Here is a 20018-nt window from a genome sequence, read left to right on the forward strand (position 1 = left end):
ATGTTGAGGTATGGAAAAGTATGCGAGATAGTCCAGAGCAACCCAGACCTCGTCTCAGCAGAGGAAGACGGGAAGGCCAGAGAACAAGAGAGTTTCAGGTCCGAGCCTTTCCTTTTCTTGTTTATAACACTAGGCAATGTTCCATCTGAGCCATCCCTCCAGACTCTCACAGGGCTTTACCCTAAGCCACGCCCCTAGCCCATCACTGGGGAATTCTGGGTAGGGGTAGTCCTTCCCCTTCCCCCAGTCCCCAGCTACATTCCCAGCTTTTAGGTTCTGTTTCTGCAGTCCAGTCTTGGTCAGGGATCTTTCTTCAGAGCCACAAGGTTGAATCGGAGGTCCCTGCATGTCCGCTGAGATTCATGACCCGCCTCTTCTCTAGGAGAAGCTTCCCTTAGGAAGCTGGGGTCACTCCTGACTTGGACCACATCCAGTCCTCTTTTGTGCATATGTCAAGTGCCCAGCCTCCCCACAGACCCTGGCCAGCCAGTCGCAGACAAACCCGCGGTTGCAGTCACTCACATCCTTCTGGTTACTATGGCTCCCAAGAACGGTTTTATTTGTTAAGATGAATTCTACTTTTATTCAGTATCTGTCTACATCCACGAGCTCAGTGCCCTCAGAGGCCGAAGGAGGGCACAGGGCCCCTTGTTGCTGAGTGCTGGATGGACATTCCGGTCCTGTTCAGCCGTTGAGCCGACTCTCCAGCTGACTATCAGGAACTTTATCGTACCTTGCACCCTGTCAGTGTGTGAGTTGATTGCTGGTTTCCTCACCAAGCCCAGATCTCCCTCGGGTGCCTGTCCTTTTCTAGCTTACATACTCCATGTGCCTCAGAACCCTCTAGGCGGCAATTTTCTGCTACTCCCTAGGGAGGTTCAAATATAAGATGCCCTGCATATCAGATATGTACATTACTGTTGACAAGAGTGGCAAAATTACAGTTATGAAGTAGAAATGAAATGTTATGGTTGGGTCACCACAACGTGAGGAACTGTATTAAGGGGTGGCAGGGTTAGGAGGGTGGGGGATTGCTGTTCTTGGGGTTCACCTACTTCTCGCTCCCTGTAGCCCAGCTGTGTGTCAGCAGGAATAGGAAGCTCACTCAGCCCTGGAGATGAAATCCATAGCGGGTATCAGCACCTCCGTCCCTCCCCCCATCCTTCCTTGTCAACCAGGAAAACTTTATTTTGCTAGAAAACTGTTTATTTAAAGAATACTAAAGGCCAGGGCCTGCTTGCAGACGGAGGAGAGAGGAGTTGGCTGAGCCAGGCTGAAATGGGGGCTCCTGTCCACGGAGTCCAGTCTGGGGGAGCTGAAGGAGCCGGCAGAGGCAGGAGGGCAGGCGGTCCCCGAGCACTGGACACTTCAGCAGCTGGCGAGGTACATCCCTGTAGGGACAGAACAGCGGTGCGTGGGGGTCTCGCGTGAGCTCCCCCTCCCGACTCCCCACCACATCCTGCTTCTCCAGTCCCAGTGCAGCAGCTACCTGTGGCGAATCTCCGCTTCACCAGGGACATGCGGTAGCCACCACCCAGCAGCTCTAGGTCCAGGCCGGACAGCGTGGCGCCCTCACTGGTGAACTGCGCGGCCACGGGGCTGGGGGTGCTGGGCCCCGACTGTGGCTGCCAGCTGGCGGACAGGTGGCCCGAGCCTACGGGGCTAGGGGTCAGCCTCGAGTAAATCAGACCTTGCGCGCCCCTCCCCTAGACCCGGGTCCAGGATGCGTTCCTGCCACAGGCCCTTTGCACAGATTGGTCCTGTCCCCTGAGATCCCTCCTCCAGAATTCGTCAGTTCTCATGAGCTAGAGTAAGTCCAGTTTTAACAAGCTGCCCACCCACGATTTCTCCCATGCAGCAGCCCTCATCAGAGCTGACTTACCCCCTGCCTCACACACATCTGGAAGCTTCCACGTGAACCTCTTTTCCTCTGTGTTCCTGGTGGCAAGGGAATCTGGGTCAGACTCGACAGAGAGGACTCTGGCAGTTAGTTAACTGTGTGACCTCTGCAAACCCATGTCCAGCCAAGCCTCAGTTTCTCGGGCCACTGGTGCAGGGGTGTGGCATGGCACAACTACCCCAGGGCTCTTGTTTGCTGGCTTGTATGTTTCCCGTGGGGCAGGGTGGCTTACCAGGTGGCCGCAGGTTGCAGCCGCACACTGGTCACCTGCTCCCCCACGGGCAGCAAGATCTGGACGTTAGTGAGTGGCGTGGACACAGCAGTGGCACCCGCACGGTAGCTGTACTCCACCGAGACCCGCGTGAGCGTGGGCCCACATTGCCAGTGGGCGCTCATTTGCAGGGGCACTGACTCAGGTCCAGGGCGGGAGAACTTAGGAATGAAAGGACAGAGGTGGCTGGGTGACATCGCCATGTCCGGCCACACGGGCTATGCAGCTGCTGCCCCCAAAACCCGAGCCTGGTCCAAGCGATATGCAACCACCAGGACCATATGCAGTACCGCGCGTGGCCAGCAGAGGGCAGGAGAGCGCAGAGGCCATAGCCCTATTATTTGCATAATTTTTGCGGCCCGCCCTCGCCCTATCGCGCTCTCCGCGCGCAGCCCCACCTGGTACCGCAACAGCACCAGGTTGTAGTAGGAGGCGGTGGGATTCTGCTCAGCCTGGTGCTGCAGGGCCTCTGTCAGCGCCGCCATGTTCAGCCAGAAGTCTTTGGTCTCCGGGTCACTCTGGGAGGGGTCACTGTAGAGACAGGGACAGAACATCCTCACCCCTCGGGAGATGCCCTCCCACTCCAGACTGGGCTGCTGTGGGTGGCAGTAGTAGGTCCAGAGAGGAACTGCCATTTGCCCCATGCCACACAGCAACTAGCAGGAAGCGCTATAGCTATTTAAGGCCCTGGGCCCCTGGCTCCACTGACACCTGGGACCCTCTCCCACTGCCCATGCATGCAAGGCACCTGAAGATCAGGTCAGCGTTGGGCTGGAAGTGTTCTACAGGGGCCGTGTGCACCAGCCGGAAGCTGAGGACAGGTGGTGGTGGGGTCCCACTGAACACACGCACAATGCCCGCAGGGAAGGTCATGGTCAACTCCCCGGTGACTCGAGCCAGGCAACTAGGAAACCGGGGACAGATTGGGTATGGGATCAGAGCCCCGCTTGGCAACAGCTCTGAACCCTCCTGGTTACACTTGCAACCAAAGCTCCTGTGGGGCTCTGATTATTCCCAGCACCCTCTCCCCAACTTCTTCCTCTTCCTCCCTTGCCTGGCAAGATGAATTTCTCCAGCCCAGCCTACATTTAAGTAGTAACAAAAGTATCTTCCCTAGATCCCTTTTCTCCCGGGGCACCGGGAATTTCAAACCAGAATAAACTTGGTGTTTTGAGCATGCCTAGTTTGGGTGTAGAGTCTAACAGTCTCTTTTTCTTTGTGGCTGAATGTTAAGGTCTCCTCTGGCGGATGTTAACTCCAGGGAGAGCAAGCAAGCTTCAGAGTTCCCCAATTCACCCTTGACCTGCCTCCACTATAAGTCCCTTTGGCTCAGTCCCATGGCCTTCTTAGAATGGCCTCAGGATTCGCTACCCTCACTCAAAAGCCCTCTGGTTGACCCTGCACTTGGCATCGCTGTCCCTGTGACTGCCTACCTGGGGCTGTGGCCACGGAAATAGGCATGGACATACTCAGTGAAGGCTGTGGCCACGGGCAGGGTGTCCTGAGATCCCAGGACCACTGGGCTGGGGCCACGGGAGATACCTATGGGAAGGATAGGGTCAGAAGCAGGGCAGGCCTCACCCACTTGGCCATCATCCCAGACAGAGAAGGGGCCTGAGGCTCCAAGGGTCCCCACAAACCGTGTCCCATCTGAGTGGAGAAGCTGGGCCGATCAGGGGGTACGGTGGGAGCAGAGGATCCCAGTGGGGATGGGCTGAGCGACCGGCACTGGAGGACAAGAAAGAATGGGGCTGTGAGCTACCCAAAGCTGCCTGCAGGGGGAGCTTCTGGCCTCTTCCCAACCTGGAGTCATTAGCTTATCACCCACCAGGTCCCCATTGCTCCTGGTGAGTGGACAGGACACTTTCCTGGATCGTGGTCTTCTCAGTGTGGCAGCTAGGCCCTCCCTGGCGGGGTCAGCTGGCGTCAGTGAATCTGGAGTAAGGACATGGCTGGGCTGAGACTCGCTAGGAGTTGGCAGTATTAACCCTCAAGAAGAGACAATGTTTCAAGGGTTTCTGGCTAATACCCTAGGCCCCAGATGGGCAGATGGGTAAGGGAGGTGCTGTTACTGGGTCTGTACCAGGAAGGACTGATGGGATAGGAGGTGGGCAAGCCACAGATTCGGTAATTCAGTGGCCTACATCTTCAGAGTGACAGAGTCCCCCACATCAGCCATGCCCTTGTTGGTAACTCATGTCCCACCTCCTTAGCTCTGCCAGGAACTAGATTCTTTCCCATGCGTGCCAGCTAGCTGCCTGGGTTGACTTCCCACTTCCATGACATCTCCATTCATTGGTGGCCACAGGGTTCACCCACACTTCCTCCAACATTGGTGTTTTAGGCCCATGTTTAAGCTCACCCCCAACCTCATGGGGACCAACACCTGCCTTCCTGCCCCAGGGCCTTTGCTTGGTCATCAGATGATCCCACCTAAAAAGGCCTCCATCTGGGCCCAGCTTGCCTGGGGACACCTGCCCGGGGACACCTGCTGGGTTCCAGCTCACCTGAACCTCCCTCAGACCCCCAGGGACCCGGCGAGGGTGCACGGGGCATTAGGCCCCTGGCCTCAGGGTGCTGTGCCCTGCAGGTTGGTGGGCTCTGCGGAGTGCCTGGCCGGGGGACCCAGGACTCAGGCGATGGACCAGGAGCAGCATGCGATGGAGAGTCCAGGCCCGAGTCCTCCACATTCTCCGGAGATGAGGACGAGAAAGGGGACGGGCTGGATGTGAAGCCCAGGCTGCTGGAGCCTAGGAAGCAGGGCACAGTCAGGGACGTGGTCACCATAGTCCACGCCTAGCTGTCTCCCGCCCCTGTGCTGTGCGTGTCCCCTCTACCTGTGAAGTCCTCGTGGTCGAAGGCAGACTCCAGCGGTGGCCCAAAGAGGCTCTTGGACAGTGGCTCCTCCGAGGCCAGCGGCTTCTCTGCGCAGCTGGGAACAGCGACAGGAGCGAGTTCAAGCTTGGTACCTTCCCACAGCGCACGGTTCTTGTCCCCAGTGCACGGTTGCACCCGCAAATCCTCTGCCTTTGGGGCTCAGGACCCCGCCCACGCAGCCCACGCCCCCCCCCCCCCCCCATCCTGGCAACGCTGCACCAAGACCTTGCTATCAGGAATTTTGACTCTTGTCTACAGGCTTCCCAGAGCCAGCGCAGCAGAAGCACACAGTGGCACTCAATAAGTGTCCAATAGCGGGACCTTAGGCCAGTGTGAGGGAGCTGGAGGCAGGGAGCTTGGGGCCCATCTACCTGCTACGAGACCCACCTGCCAGTGCGTGGGGCCGACCGAGGTCTCTGTGGCTTCCCAGAAGCATCCCCTAGGACAGACAAAGCCTTGAGTTTCTGTCCCACTAGGGCCATAACTGGCTTTTGTCAGCCAGAGGCCCAAGGTGACCAGCAAAGCGGGCAGGGACTGAGCTGCTGGTAGCTCCATGCATCTGTGTGAGGAAGTGCCCCACCTGGCCCAGGCTAGCCCAAAATCCTGCCCCTGCCTCTGCTAGCACACAGGTCCCGCTTGGCTCTAGATCTACCCCTACTGCCCTTCCAGCTCTCATTGTGTAAAGATGCTGCTTTGTGGAAAAGGTGCCCGAGGGTCTGAGCAGCTGGGCAGCCATCTCTAACCAACTCTAATTCACAGCCATTCAAGCGGTTATTCAGCGACCCTCCAAGGCACTCCCAAATCCAGGCAGGCCAGCTACTCACGCGATGAGTGCCGTTTCATGGTGCCCTGTGGAAGAAAACAAAGAATCAAGCAACAGCAGGCTCGGTGGCATCCAGCTGGACCCCCGTGCCCACACATTTCCCACCCCCACCTCACCCCTGGGCCTGGAGGGAGGATGAGGCTGCCAGCTGTAGCCCTGAGCTGGGCAGCTGCAGCCTCAGAGCTGCAGGCCACGGCACGGGTGGGGGCGGGCTTGATGTGAACATAGAACTTTCTAGGCTCCTCATCGTCAAAATCAGAATCACTAGAGGAGAAGCGTGGGGGCTCAGCCCCACGTGGGTCACTGTCAAGGGGCCAACACTGAATCTGATCACACTCCTCCCACCCAGAGGTCTTGTATAGTATGCCCAGGAAGCTATCTGCAGAGCTTCTATTCAGCCACTAAACCCCAAGACTGGTGCCCTTCCTCCAGAATGCTGCCCTGGATATCCCCCTACAAAAGTCATCTGTCTCATCTCTTTGTCTGTCTTTATCTTGAAACAGGATCTGTCTACATAGCCCTGGTTGGCCTGGAACTCCCAGACTGGGATCACATTCAAAGATCTGCCTGCTTCAGTCTCTTAGGCTGGATTAAGAGGATGTGCCACCACTGCCAGCTCTCAGCCCTCATCCCTCCATAGCTTTACCATCGTGAAGCACACAGGACAGATGCCCATACCCAGCCCTCTCAGGTACACAGACCAAAAGGATATTGTTCTGAGATGTATCGGGGCGCACAGTGAAGCCTTCGTCATCTACCTCTGGAGGTACCTGGGGGGTGAGGGGAGTCAGATTTCATCTTGCCCACTCAGGACCCAGAATATATTCCAGGAATGTAGGCAAACCCAAGGGAGGAAACTGAGGCATAGCAGAGTTCTCAGTCCTTCACATGGGGGTCACAGAGGTGAAACCTGGTTCTGAGCCCCACCCTGGGTTCCTCTTGGTCCCTCTTTCTGGGCCTTGATGAGCAAACCCACCCACCTGCTGCCCCTGCCCACCAGTACTCACCCCTGAATCAGACTCCAGGAAGTCACTGGGGACAAAGGAACAGGGGTGAGTGGCCAGAGCCCCTAGAGGATGTTCCACTGTATTATTCCAAGCTAGCCTATAAAGTGGGGCCTGGGGCTTCTTTGAGACTGTAGCAGGCATCTAGAGGGAGCTGAGTCAGAGACAGCCTCAAACAGGAATAGGTGAGGAGCTAGACTTGACAATGGAAGGGATCATGGCCAGCCTAGGCTACAAAGGGCCAAGCAGCTTCTGGCCCAGCCTGGTTTAAAGGAAGAATTCCAGATTAGCTTGAAGAATGGCACTGTTGGGCTAGCCTGGGACAGGTTTTTCTGGAATAGCCAAGGCATAGATGATACTGGATCAGAGTCACATAGGGGACTTCTGTGCTAGCAGGGGCAGGATTTTGGGCTAGTCTGGGCTAGAGTGGAGCACTTCCTCACACAGAGGTACGTGGCTCCCGACGGCTCAATCCTGGAAGGCGGAAAGCCTTGGCTCCACGGAGACGTTTCATTGCTGTTGACAGAAGGGGTTAGCTGAGCTCTGGAAGGTTCTCTCCCTCTCTATTCAGTTCCTCCTCCCACACCCCGGGTCTAGCCTGGGCATCCAGGCCCAGACGTACTTGCCTTCCTGCAGGGCAGCTGAGCTGTATGCATCGAAGTCCAGAGGCCCTGGGGTGGAGGGAGATGGAGATGTCTGAAGGGTAGAACCAGGCCTGCCAGGGGCAGCAGCACCCGGGTCCCACAATGAAAGCCATGGAGGAGGTGAGAAGGGACCTGGGCATGGCAGACCCGGGGCTGACAACATGAAGACTGCAAGGAGAGCTTGGCTTTCCTGGTCACCTGGATCAGGGGTCACAGTGTGCCAGCAGGGGGTGGTGATCTCCACTTTGGCAGAGAGGAAGCAAACTTAGATGAGTCACGACGTGGGACGTGCGACTAACGCGACTAAGGTCACACAGCAAGGAATGAGAAAGGGTGCAAACCCAGCCTGACCACAAAACTCTGGCTCTCAACAAAGGACGACGGTTTGTGCTCAGCACCTTCAATGGCTTCCTTACATTATGGAGATGGCAAGAAGCAGCCGAACCGCTGAGCAGACCTTTCATAACCCCCTTGGGAATCAGGTCTAGGATGCGAATATGTGAGAGCAGCTGGGGGGGGGGGGGGGACGGACGGACCTGGAACTGCCACTATCCTATTTTTCTAAAGAAGAATCTGAGGGTCAGAGAAGTTGTGCTGTCACTCACCAGGCTTCTCGCGCCCGGTACCCTTGCTCTCTGCAAATTTCCTGAGAAGCATGTCCACCGTCACATTTTCCACATTCTGCTTAAATTCCTCATGCACCTGGGTGGGGGGTGGTGGTGCAGGAAGGAGTAAGGCCTCGGTGGGTGTGGCATGAGGGCGGAGCCTCTCACTTGCCCGGCTTACATCTGTTACATCTGTAGCTGCGCAGGCCCATTCTCACCTGCCCGATCTGCACGTGAGTGTCCTCCACAGAGTGCGCATAAGAGCCCAGCAAGGCCTTCATGTGCTGCAGGTGCGCCTCCTCCATGGCCTGAAAACGCTGAGGTGGGAGGGGCATGTGACCCAGGCTAACCAATCCAATCAGCCCAGCTCCTGTCTGCTCTGACTGGCTTAGAGAAGCACCAATGAGATTCTGCCTTAGGATTCCCCGACCCCCACCCCCAAGTCAAAATCTTTATGAGTTCGAGGACCAGACTGGTCTACATAGTACGACCCTGTCTCACAAAGAGAAAAACCACCCTGCTGGATATTCTACACTTCACACACACAAACATCTCAGGACATCCTTTGTCACGCTAGGAGTTCCTAGAAAGCAGCGACCATTCGCAGAGAGGACATCTTAACTAATGACACCACTGGAACGCCTGGATCCAGCCTGATGCCACTGCACTCACTGACCAAGGATGTTTTCACTTTAGCAAACCCATATATATAATCCGTTTAAAGGATGACTTCTACTTTTTTTTCAGAATGCTTAGGCTGACCTTAAATTTACATATATATATTCAAATACACACAAGCACACACACGCACACACCACACACAAGCGCATACACACACACACACACACACACACACACACACACACACACACACATCTATATCTTGAACGTCTGATCCTCTTGCCTTGAGTCCCAACTGCTGGGTAACAGGTGTGTGCTACCGTAGCCTGGCTACCATAACCATAGCTTGGTTTCCTAGCCCATGACCCTAAAGCTCCTACAGCTGAGAGCCAGCCTCCTCCAAGGGCGGAGTACCCCAGCAGTACCCCAGCAGGGGCTGTGGGATCTACAGGGCGGGCTTCTCACCAGGGCTGAATCAAGCATCTTGATCTCAAAGTCGGCTCGGGCTGAGTTGTACTTATCCACGGAGCGCCGCAGACTGTCGGCGGCCTTCTTGCTTTTGCTTTCTGCCTAGGAATCATAGAGGGAGGGGGACAGTCAGGTGGCTTTACCATCCTAGCAGTGAAGTGCTTACCAACTTGTGGCATGCTGTCTCTCTCTGGTCACGAAGCCAACAAACCTTGTCCATTTCCTTCTGGCTGGTGTTCTCTCTACGTAGCCTCTCCAGGTCCATGCAGCGGCTCAGGTAATTCTCCCGAGATTTTGGTAGGAGCTGCCCGACGCCTGCCAACATCTGCACTGCATCCACAGTGCCTAGAACTTCCTCCTTGCACTGTGGGGAGTGGGGCGGGGGAAGCAGGGAAGGGGTGTGGCTTGGAAGTGGAACCCTGCCTAAGATCGGCTGGGTTGTGGCTCTCACGCATCCTCTTCCGGGCTCACCCCCACACACTAACTTGCAGATGTGTACGCAAGCTCATCTGGGGTCCTGGGAGCCCCAGTGCCCCTGCACACCTGCTGGGGCAACCCATTACCTTCTTGTGGGCCTTGAGCTGCTCCTCGCCATAGCGCACCACATCCTTGAGGAGATCGTGCAGTTTCCGAGTCAGCTCCAGGTGGCACAGTGCCAGTTTGTCGGAGGACACACGGAAGACCTCCCAGAGCGGGGCGAAGGTCCTGGAGACAGGCAAAGTCCAGCTCGTCTGATACCCAGGGCCCTCACACACGACACAGCCGTTATTGCTGTTATGGAACTTGGCAGTTGTGTCCACCTGGTCCCAGGCCAAGGTCACTTGAGTGTCCCTCACCCATCCAGCTGCACTCACCCCATGGGGGTCCCATTGCTGGCTAGCTTGGACAGTTTGGCCATGGCCTTCGAGTATGTCTCCTCGATGCTGGCCCTGGGTCAGAGAAGGGGTAGAGATAGCAGCTTACAGTATCCCAAGAAAGGCCTTTCCCTGTCTCAGTTTTCCCACCTCCCCAGCTTGCTCTAAAAAAAAGTTTTCTAAGTTGACTGGATAATTGTTTCCCATGGGTAATTCTGTATTTCCTTAAGTAACATTTTTATTTTATTTAGGTTATTTATTTATTTATTTATTGGTTTATTTTATTTTGACACAGGAACTGGCCATGTGTGTGGCCTAGAAGGACCTCAAACTCATGGTAATTCTCCAGCCTCAACTATCCCCAGTGCTGAGGTTATGGGAGTGCGCCATCATGCCGACAACATGCATGCTTTCACTCCGAGCCCTCAGGGTTGGAACTCCCCTGTGAGTAGTGATTTTCATGTCAGTAGAGGAGGCGTTAGACCTCTGGGCTGACTTAAAAGGGGGGGTGGCTCAGAGGATAAAGATGCTTGCAGCCAAGCCCAGTGACAGTTCAATCCCTAGAACACACATAAAGCAGAGAACCAGGTCCTCTGCCCTTCACATGTCTGTCATGACAGGAGCACAGCCCCTCCACACAGATAAGTTCAAAACAGAAAGTAAAATAAAGATAAACAAAGGTGTCTTGAGGCAGAAGTGGGCCTGTGGAATTGGAGGAACTGGGATGACTAGGTCATTCCCAGAACCCCAGTAGATCTGCCTTGCCCCTTCCTCGAGTCCCAGGGAAGATGCTTTGAGGGAGAGCTCTGGTGGGCGTGTCCCTTACGGGCGTGCCCAGCACCCTGTCTCTGAGTGGGTGTGGCCTTGGCTCACCTTTCCCTAATGAAGTCAGCCAGCTCCTTGGTGGCCACAGGACCCTGCTTCACACAATGGTAGAGGACCTCAAAGCCATGGTTTTTGTCTCCCTGTAAGGGATGAGAGGAGATGTAGAAGTCAGAGAAGGGCATTTAGGTTGCTTAGCAACACAGACCAGCCTTGGAAACCAAGGAGCCAAATGGCTGCAGAGACAGAGAGAAATCTAACCAATCAGCAGGCTGCATTTTCCCACTGGCTTGAGGTAAACATCCCTGAGACCTCCACTTCCTGGGTCTCTGTGTGGCCAGAGGTTGATTTAATCTGTCTTTCTTCATTGTCCTCCATCTCATTTTCTGAGTCAGAGTCTCTTACTGAACCTGCAATCCGTAACTATAGTCTCAGAGATCCGGCTCCCTCCAGCTCCCCCGTGCTGGGGTTATCACCCTGTCATGTCCTGCGTGCCAGCTTTTTACATGGCTGCTGGGGTCTTGAAGTCGAATCCCGATGCTTGCAACGACAAGCTCTTTTCCTACCAAAGCCAAGAGTGGGACAAACCCACGTCAGCCCACTGTCCGTCAGCTGCTGACACCCCAAAAGTCCTTAGGGTACTTCTGCTCGCCACCCCCAGCTTTCCCAGACCAGTCCATGGCTCTATGGCTATGCAGAGCTTCAAGCTCCCCACAGGGTCATGGTCTGTTCCTCTACCCCATATTTTTTGTCTTCTAACTGAAATATACTGGGACACTTGGGGCAGTGGCTGCACCTCTCTGAGTCTTAGTTGTGTCGTGTGAAAAATAGGGGCGATGGTAGCAGCTGCCATACAATGGATTTATGAGTGAGATGCGTCTGGCATAGACACGAAGGTCTTCTGGGTAATAATGAGGGCTTCCCACACAGCCCCCACTGAGTCCACTTGCTGCTGCTGGGGATCGGGTGAGGCTGCACCAGGCACTGCCGCTCAGGGCATTATCTGGGGCTAACATAGAGCCACCCACTGGCCCGTTTCCCGGGCCTGGCAAGCCCTCAGCACTGTCTGCCTCCATAGAGTGGGCAGGCAGCAAGGGTCTGAGGAGGGACTTCCAGGACCTGTGTCTCTGATTAGAACTCCTGGGTGACAGCCAAAGGACATTCTAACACTGTTTGATAACCTTCTACTGCTTACATATCTGCCTTGTGGCTCCCCAGTGCCCTCTAGGCTTTTGACCCGGACTTACCTCAAAGGAACTGGGGCACCCCTAATACCAGTCAGCATTGGGCTCTCAGTGAGAAGCTGGGGGTGTGGCTCATGAGTGGAGCCCCTAGAGTCCCCCAGTGTGGGGGCTGGGGGCGTGGCTCAGAGGTGGAGCCCCTACCTAGAATCAACCAGTGAGGAGCTGGGGGCGTGGCTCAGAGGTGGAGCCCCTGCCTATTACACGTGAGGCCCTGAGTTCTATCCCCAGCAGAGCAAAAATCAAAAAGGATCCCAATATATTAGCCACAGACCTGTGTCCCACAAGATGCAACTTTCATTCATTTCCTGTCCTAGGCACACTGAGGCTGGTTGGCCAGCCCCTTCCTAGGGAGAGCCTCTGAGGCAGTGGGATCCTGAATCAAAGGTCTGAGCCCCCCTCAGCCATGCTATCTTGGGGTATGCATGGGAGGGAAGCTGGGGTGGCTTCTATTTTCTCTTTGCTCATTGACTTCTCCTTCCCCCGTTTTCACACCTCCTGGAATATAAAACACTGACAATCCACAGAGGCGCTACTGCCACCTCTCCTAAATGTGGGTGTCTCTTGGACTCCTGCTGCAGGACAGAGGTTCCATGCAGCCCAGAGGACAACACTTCCAGGGGGACACCCAGCCATTCAGAGGCCATGGGAGAATCTGAGTCTTAGGGAGAAGCCTGAGCCCTGCAGGTGGTAAAGGATGGTGGGCCCTTTAAGAAAGCAGAAGCAAGTTAAGAAGAGCCCCAGCTGGGGAGGGAGTGGGGATTGTTGCTAAGGGCAACGAGTTGCTTAGCAACCAGCTACCACTTTGCAAGCTGTGGGCCTACCAAAGAGGAAGGGGCCTTTCAGCCTGGTGTCTCTCTGACAACTCCAGGCTCCCATTCCTGGGCTGCTCCTACATCCTTGGTGGCTCTCCAGTTCCCTGGCCAGACCAACCCAGAGGAGACCTTGGTCCTTGACTGCCACCCAGTGTCACACCTCTCAGATGTATTCAGGATATTTCCTGAGGTTGTAATGGCATTTGCACACCCTGAGAAGTAGCCTTCAGGGCCACAGCAAACTGGGCTGTGCGGAACCCTGAGATGGGCTGAGCTGCAGGATCAGGCTGGCTCTCTGGGTCCCCAAGAATGGAAGTGGTTCTCTCAGTGCTCAGATGTAGCTTTGTGAGAGTCTCTCATTCCCAGACCTGGTTTGCAGCAGGCCTAGATGGCCAAGGGTACAGAGGTCAGGAGGGAATAATTTACCCCTCTAAAAAAACCCCAAATTCCCAAGATGGAAATAAACATGGAATTTCCCTGGCTGGATTGGCCTTGATCTGGGAAATCTGGTCTGGCTCAGGTGAGAGGCCAGGCTATTCTGACATGTCGTCTGTGGAAGCATGTTCCTCTATAGCCCAGGCTGGCTTGGAGCTGGCACTCTCCTGCCTCAGCCTCTCTCGGTCTGTGATCCCAGGTGTGTGCCCGCACACCTAGCTTTGTGCTGCAGCGCTGTGTGATGCTCAGACACACAAGCCATACCCGGCCGAGCTCTCAGTGCAGTGATCTGTTCCTTGCTCAGGGTCAAGGCAATGATGGTTTAACCGTTCTGTCTGCCTGGTCTCCCCTTGACCATAAAAGTCCCTCTATCCCTTTGTGAGCCTCCACAGAAATGATAGCAAAGAACAAAACAGAAGAAACAGCGGGTCTTACCCAAAAATGTTCCCCAAAATAGGACATTCTGGTGGCCTCTATCCTGCGTCTGTCTGAAAAGAGAAGTAGGTGGAGGGTCTGGGCCATAACCAAGGGCCTGAGCAGGGAAACTCCAACCACCTTCCCTGTTACAGGACAACTAAGGGCTGGGAGCAGACCCCAGCCTTGGTTCTGGAGCCCTAGGCAACAGGGACACACATGCAGCAGTCTCATGGGGCTGGGATGGGATGGGGGACAGGAGCTGGGGTAAAGGAGGGAGCAGGTGGGATTTTAAAGCATGAATATGAGTTTGTGGGGCCAGAATGGTATTGAATGAACTGAATTCTAGACAGTGGTTCTGGGCCATTTCAGATGTAGGGAAATGAAGTCGTATCCCAAGAGGAGACGCTACTTGCCAGGGTCAAATGGCAGGTAGGGATAGTGGATTTTGTGTCTGAAACAGCAGGGTGGTTTCTGTGGGAATAGTCTAGGCGTGATGAGCCTGGGAGGGTAGGGTCCCCTTGGGTGTCATGGTCAGTACCCACATCAGGGCCCTATGAATACCAACCTACTCAGAAGTCACTCTTCACCTGACTCCAAGTTACTCAGCTTTGTGCCTCAGTTTCTCCATCTGTAGGAGACAAAACACCCAGAAAAGGTTTTTAGTCAGAGACTCCAGGTCACTTTGTATAGGGGTGGGGCCAAGTAGCAGCAGAGGGATGTGCAGCATCCTGGGCACAGGGAGGCCTGATGTCACAGGAGCCTCTGTTGTCATCCATACTTCATGAGCTGCTGGGCTGCAGGGCGACAGCTGGAGCCCAGGAGGCCCAGTGACAGATGAGATGGGGCAGCTGACCACAGGACTGGGCCATCCGGGCCCCACCAGGAGGGGACTTGCTTAGCCCTTGGCCTCAGTTTACCTAACATTGAAATTAGCTATCTCTCTTTTTTTCCTCTGTAGCCCAACCTGATTTGGAACTCTGGGTCCTCCTGTCTCAGCCTCTGCAGGCACTCAGCTGCTTGTCATTGCACCTGACTGGAGCTGATGGGGATCAAGGGAAACCGGGCACAGGCTCCCTCAGCCTAGCCTGGAAAGGCAGTGTTGTTCCAGATACAGGAAGGACGCTGGGGACTTCAGATCCAACAGGAGGGATCTGGCAGCTGGGATCCTCCGGCAGATTAGGAGTCCACTGGGCAAATGATGGTTTCATTTTCAAATGGACGCCCTCCAGCCTTGGATTGGCCAATGCCTCTCTTGTGGTAAGACAGGCTGACACTCCAGGGAGGAAAGCCACAGATGTCCATATTGTGAGGTTTTTGTTTGTTTGATTTTTTAAAAGCAGAGCCGTACTTTGTATCCCAGGCTGACTGCTAACTCAGTGTCATTCTCATGCCTCAGCCTCCCAAGTATTGGGGTGACAGGCTGGGGCATTACACTCACCTTTTCCTGCATATCCTACATCTAGCTGGGACCAGGCAGCCTATTTGAACCCCGTAAAGTGTCCTGAAGGACTGGAACCCTATATCAATGTGGCAACTTCATCTTTATATGAAGTAAAATCGATGTCTCAATGTCTCCTATGAGCCAGGCCCTCCTGCACACATGCTTGGAGACCACGTTGGGGACCACGCTGGCAGTTGTCTTCGGCAGGCCAGATAAACACCACCAGGTTCAAGAGGCTTTTGGGCAACAGTCTCCCGGAAGCCATCAATGTCCCCAGAGCTTATGTTAGACAGCACCCTGCCCCCACCCTCACATAAAAGCCACTCTGAGGGGGCACACTTCATGCTGCTCCCTGCTCTGCCTGGCCACACACCAGCTATCAGGGCCGTGACTGCCCACCCAGCTGCCCAGAACACCCAGAAGCCCTTCATGGGCCACAACCTGCACCCAGGTCAGGGCTGACTGGAGAGTGGCCAGAAGTGGCGCTAAGGATAGGCCCAGATTCTGCCACCTGGCCAGGAAGTGACAACGACCGACCAACAGACAGACTGACTGACCTTGCTCCAGACCCAGAGCCACAGCTGTGGGATACCTTCCTGTTCTGAGGAGACAAAGATTGGGGTCAAACTTACCAGTGGGCACTGAGAGTAGTTGGGGCCCCTGAGGGATGGGGTAGGCACCGGGAGGCTATGACCCCGACACTTCCGCCAGCACTAACTGGAGGCTTCTGTGTCTGCGGGAGGACAGGAAGCCTGGCCCGCCCTGCTTGCCACCCAACCGTCACCTCCCCGCCCAGCATCCCTGGGACCTCCCCATAGTCACAGGGCAGCCACACAGCTGGGGGAGGTGAGGGAGCAGGCTGGGGTTGACATGATCACTACCAGAGAGACAGACACTAGCTTAGACACTCACAGAGCCTCTACCGTGGCCCTAGCCAGGTCAGTATGCCCATGAGGGAGACCGAGGCTTGGAGACAGGTGAAGCCTCACTCTCAGAAAGGGAAACCTCAAATATTCGTTACAACTACTTTAGGATCAACAGATTAAAGTTTGTTTTTAGACATGATCTCATGTAGCCCAGGCTGGCCTTGAAATTTACTATGTAGCAGAGGATGACCTCAAATTCTTGATCCTTCTGCCTTCTCCTCTTGGTGCTTGGGGTGACAGTGTGTGCCACCATGCTTGACTTTGGTATGTAAATATTAAGTACTACAAGGTGTCTCTCAGTTCTTGGGTTTTTTTTTTTTTTTTTTTTTTTTTTTTTTCTTTTTAACCCCTGTGATTTGGAAAGAAGTTAAAACACCAATAGAGGCCTCTGAAAATATTTTGGCTTAAGACAGTTTACCTAATGTAACCCACGGCTTTCTGGCCTCTGCAATACTAGAATAAGGTCTAGGGACAGACACTTGCCCATAGGCACACAGCAAGCACCGCATCCCCTGACAATGTGTCCCTAAAACCTAAGGCTTAGGTGTGTGAACAGCACCAGGGAACTGAGTCAGGCAAGACTAGACCAGAACTGTCTAGGGGTTGGATACAGGCTGGATGTCCCCACAGATATTGATCCCTTGTTGTGTGACCTTCACTGTCCCCTACCCCATACACCTGCCAGAAATCCATGGGGAAACTGAGGCTCCTGTGCAAGCCCTCAGCTGAGTCATTTCATTTGTCACACATACTTTGAGCACCACTGTGTACCCAAGTCCTTGGGGTGCTGGTGACTCTGGTCACACCCTTCAAAGACATCCCACTGCCTTGTTGGCTGTGACCCCATTTAATGAATGCAATATCATAATTACTATCACAGGAGTGTTTACAGTGCGCCCTCACTCCCACAACCACCTCTGATCTTCCCACAGTCTTTCGACCCATTTCATAGAAGGCTCAGTCAGTCCAGTTTGAGCACACAAATTTGGGGGTGTCAGGCTTCCTGCCTAGGACTCACCCTACTATCCTGTAAGAGGCAGGGACTGAGACCTGACCTTCCACCTGAGACCCCGCCCAGGAACCAGCCCAGGAACCCTGTTGTAGGTGATGGTATGTGGGTCAGGGTGTGACCTGCCTAGCCACACAGGTGTGGGACCAGGATGACATTGGAGGCAGGTCTGTCTTATGGTCAGATGGAAACTGTCCTCTCCTGGCCTTAGGTCCCCCTGCTCCATCCCAGGCTAGACCCTACCCATCAATCAAAATCATGATTTGTTTTGTTTATGCTTTTTTTAAAAATGAGGCAGAGTCTGTCTATGTAGCCCAGGCTGGCCTCAAGTTGTAGACCTTCCAGCCTCAGCCACCAGAGGATTGGAATAACCACACCAGGTTCAACCCTGTTTGAAAGTGCCGAAAACGGAGTCTGCCCTAACATTTGACCAAAGATTGTGGTCCCCATCTGGAGAAAATGAGGCTCAGGTGTTGGGAATCTGAGACAGACAGTTTGGCCTCCTAAACCTCTATATTCCGAATTGGAGACTAAGGGTCAGGGAGGTGCTGACCCTTAGGTCACCATGCCCAAGGTCACCATGAAGCAGGTCCCGCGATGCTGAGGGCAAGTGGAGGGGCTGCCACCCCCGACCTTCTCTGCACCCCATCCTCATTCACGTAGACTAATTCTGTCCCTTGGAGCAGATGCCGGCCACCCTCCTAAACAGGGCGCGGGAGTCCCTGATGCAGGCCTCTCCAGGCCCCGCTTGCCAGGGAGGGGATCCCGCGCTCCACACTCCAGATACCCCGCAGCCCCACCACACTCGCCCTGCAGTGCCCCCACCTGCCTACCAACCCCAGGGCGGGTGCAATGGGAGGAAGGAGACCCCAGTTCCCAGGCAAGGATAGGGGGCAGCGAGGGAGGCGGCTCCCAGCTTAGGGCCAAGGAGCTGCTGGCTGGAGACCTGGAAGAGGGATTTGGGGGTCCTGGGGGGGGTCTCAGTCTCCCAGCCTAGGATTGAGAGATGCAGTGGAGCAGCGCCCCGCTTTCTGCAGACGGCACCTGCACTCAGGCCGGGTCAGGATGGAAGCTGCGCCCCCGCCCCGTGCCCCCTCCCCGCACCCCCTCCCCGCACCCCCGCGCCGCACCCCGCACCCCGCACCCGCGCCCCGCGCCTGAGACACTCACCGCCTCTCTCAGCCACCACCTGCGCGCTCCAGACCCGCGCCCCTCCCTCCTCGCGCGCTGCGGAGCGCGCCTCTGGCCCCGCCCATGGGTGTGGTCAAGAGGAGCTCCGCCCCACGGTGCTTCATAACCCCTGCACTGGTTGGCTGAGCCCGGACACTCACCCGCAGGCTATTTGCATATTTTAAAGCGGCAGGAGAAGCTCCTTGCTCTCTGCACCTGCGCGAAGCATAGAGGGAAGGAGGGGATAGCTTTTATTGAGTACCTACTGCATACATAGCTCTTTGGAGGACCCCTCCGAGGCAGTGAGTGAGGTGACATTTAATATTGCGCCTAATTTTGCAAACAAAGGCACCAAGGAACACGGCTAGGAGTTGCTTTGGAGGTCACACAGCAACTCTGGTCCATCCATTCATGTGACATGCCATTTATCTATTTATTCAGGCTGTGTGCTGGTGATGAAGCCAGGCTGCCCCAGCACTAAGCAAGAGCCACATATCCACTCCTCTCCCATATGACAACTCTGAGAGACTTAACAACTCCTCGGCCTGGGTTACATTTCAGTCAGTTCGGGAATACTGAGCCACCTGGCCCCCTACCCCTGAAGCACCTCCAAGGAAGTGGGACCACTGGCCTGGGGACAACCAGAAATCTAAGTGCCCTTCATCTCCAGTACATGCCCCTTCAACCTTGGACCCCAGACACCCCAGTTTGGGCATTTTCCTGTGGTGGGGATCAAATCCAGGTCCAACCCAGCCTGCGGCTGCCCCACTTCTTACTTCTACAATCTCCTGTAGCTCTGCCCCAAATGATGTTGGGTTCCGACGGCAACCATGCCCATCTAAACACCAGCTTCAGGGCTGGTGAGAAGGCTCAGTGGCCAAATCAAAACCTGGATTTGTTGAGGGAGTCCTGAAAAGTATCCTCTGACGTGTGGCATGTGCACACTACCAATCAATTAATCAATCTATTCATCGATTCAAACACTACAGATTAAACATTTGGATAGGTCCCACACCCAAATGGCCGGTGACCATCTGCCACAAGGTAAGATGGCTCACTCTCCACGTGTGACCCCAGGCTGTTCCCATTCTCCACATCATTCTCCACATGGCCTTTTGCTGAACCTTGGAGTCACCTTTGGGTTCTCGGATTTGAGAGTGGTAAGAACAGCACCTCCCTCTCTTTCCCCGCCCCCTTCCTCCCTCTCTCCCTCTGTCCCCCCCCCATATGTGTGTGCATGTGTGCATGTACGCCATTGCCATATCCAGAGCTGGAGTGGGGTGGGTTCCAGGGACTGAAGTGAGGCCATCAGAGTTGGATGGAAGGGGCTTTGACCTGTCATCACCCTCACCTGCCATTGACTGGTTCTAGGCAGATGCTGGCCTTGAACTCAAGACTTGATGCTTCAGCCTCCCAGGCCCTTCCAGGGGTGTGTACCCCCACAGCCACTCTCATTCTCGACCTAATGTCTATAAGGACAGCAGAGATTGGAGGAAGTCTCCCCTAGTGTGGACTATCAGGAGGAAAAGTGTGGTTGTGTGTGTGTGTGTACCATTTATACACACATTTCAATTGGTGACTATTTGCTGTCTGTGTGTCAACATAACACAAGCTAGAGTCATCTAGAGAGGAAGGGGCCTCATTTGAGATACATCTTCATGAGATATAGCTGTAA

At 54.9% G+C, this 20018-nt stretch overlaps 1 protein-coding gene across 6 annotated transcripts; it reads right to left on the minus strand.

Moving 5' to 3' along the window:
• Positions 1-1192: 1192 nt before the first annotated feature.
• Positions 1193-18427, minus strand: Fcho1 (FCH and mu domain containing endocytic adaptor 1). 6 transcript variants are annotated; one of them, XM_034519831.2, is made up of 28 exons: positions 18344-18427; positions 14363-14425; positions 13816-13868; positions 10941-11032; positions 10068-10142; positions 9777-9918; positions 9425-9577; positions 9211-9315; positions 8343-8441; positions 8125-8221; positions 7502-7546; positions 7319-7391; positions 6879-6903; positions 6584-6641; positions 5988-6166; positions 5873-5897; positions 5436-5487; positions 5009-5103; positions 4679-4921; positions 4000-4106; positions 3812-3899; positions 3605-3713; positions 2920-3075; positions 2570-2702; positions 2133-2332; positions 1883-1938; positions 1490-1654; positions 1193-1391 (listed from the first exon to the last, which is right to left on the minus strand). In XM_034519831.2, the coding sequence occupies exons 3-28, from the start codon at positions 13840-13842 to the stop codon at positions 1369-1371; spliced, it is 2622 nt and encodes an 873-aa protein (XP_034375722.1). In that variant the 5' UTR covers positions 13843-13868; positions 14363-14425; positions 18344-18427; the 3' UTR covers positions 1193-1368. The 6 variants fall into 6 exon arrangements, with proteins under 6 accessions (XP_034375722.1, XP_034375723.1, XP_076770555.1 ...); XM_034519832.2 differs by having other exon boundaries at positions 13816-13864; positions 18344-18420; XM_076914440.1 differs by lacking the exon at positions 18344-18427 and adding an exon at positions 15871-15976 and having other exon boundaries at positions 13816-13864.
• Positions 18428-20018: the final 1591 nt, after the last annotated feature.

Source organism: Arvicanthis niloticus, chromosome 16, assembly GCF_011762505.2.
Source record: "Arvicanthis niloticus isolate mArvNil1 chromosome 16, mArvNil1.pat.X, whole genome shotgun sequence".
NCBI lineage: Eukaryota > Metazoa > Chordata > Mammalia > Rodentia > Muridae > Arvicanthis > Arvicanthis niloticus.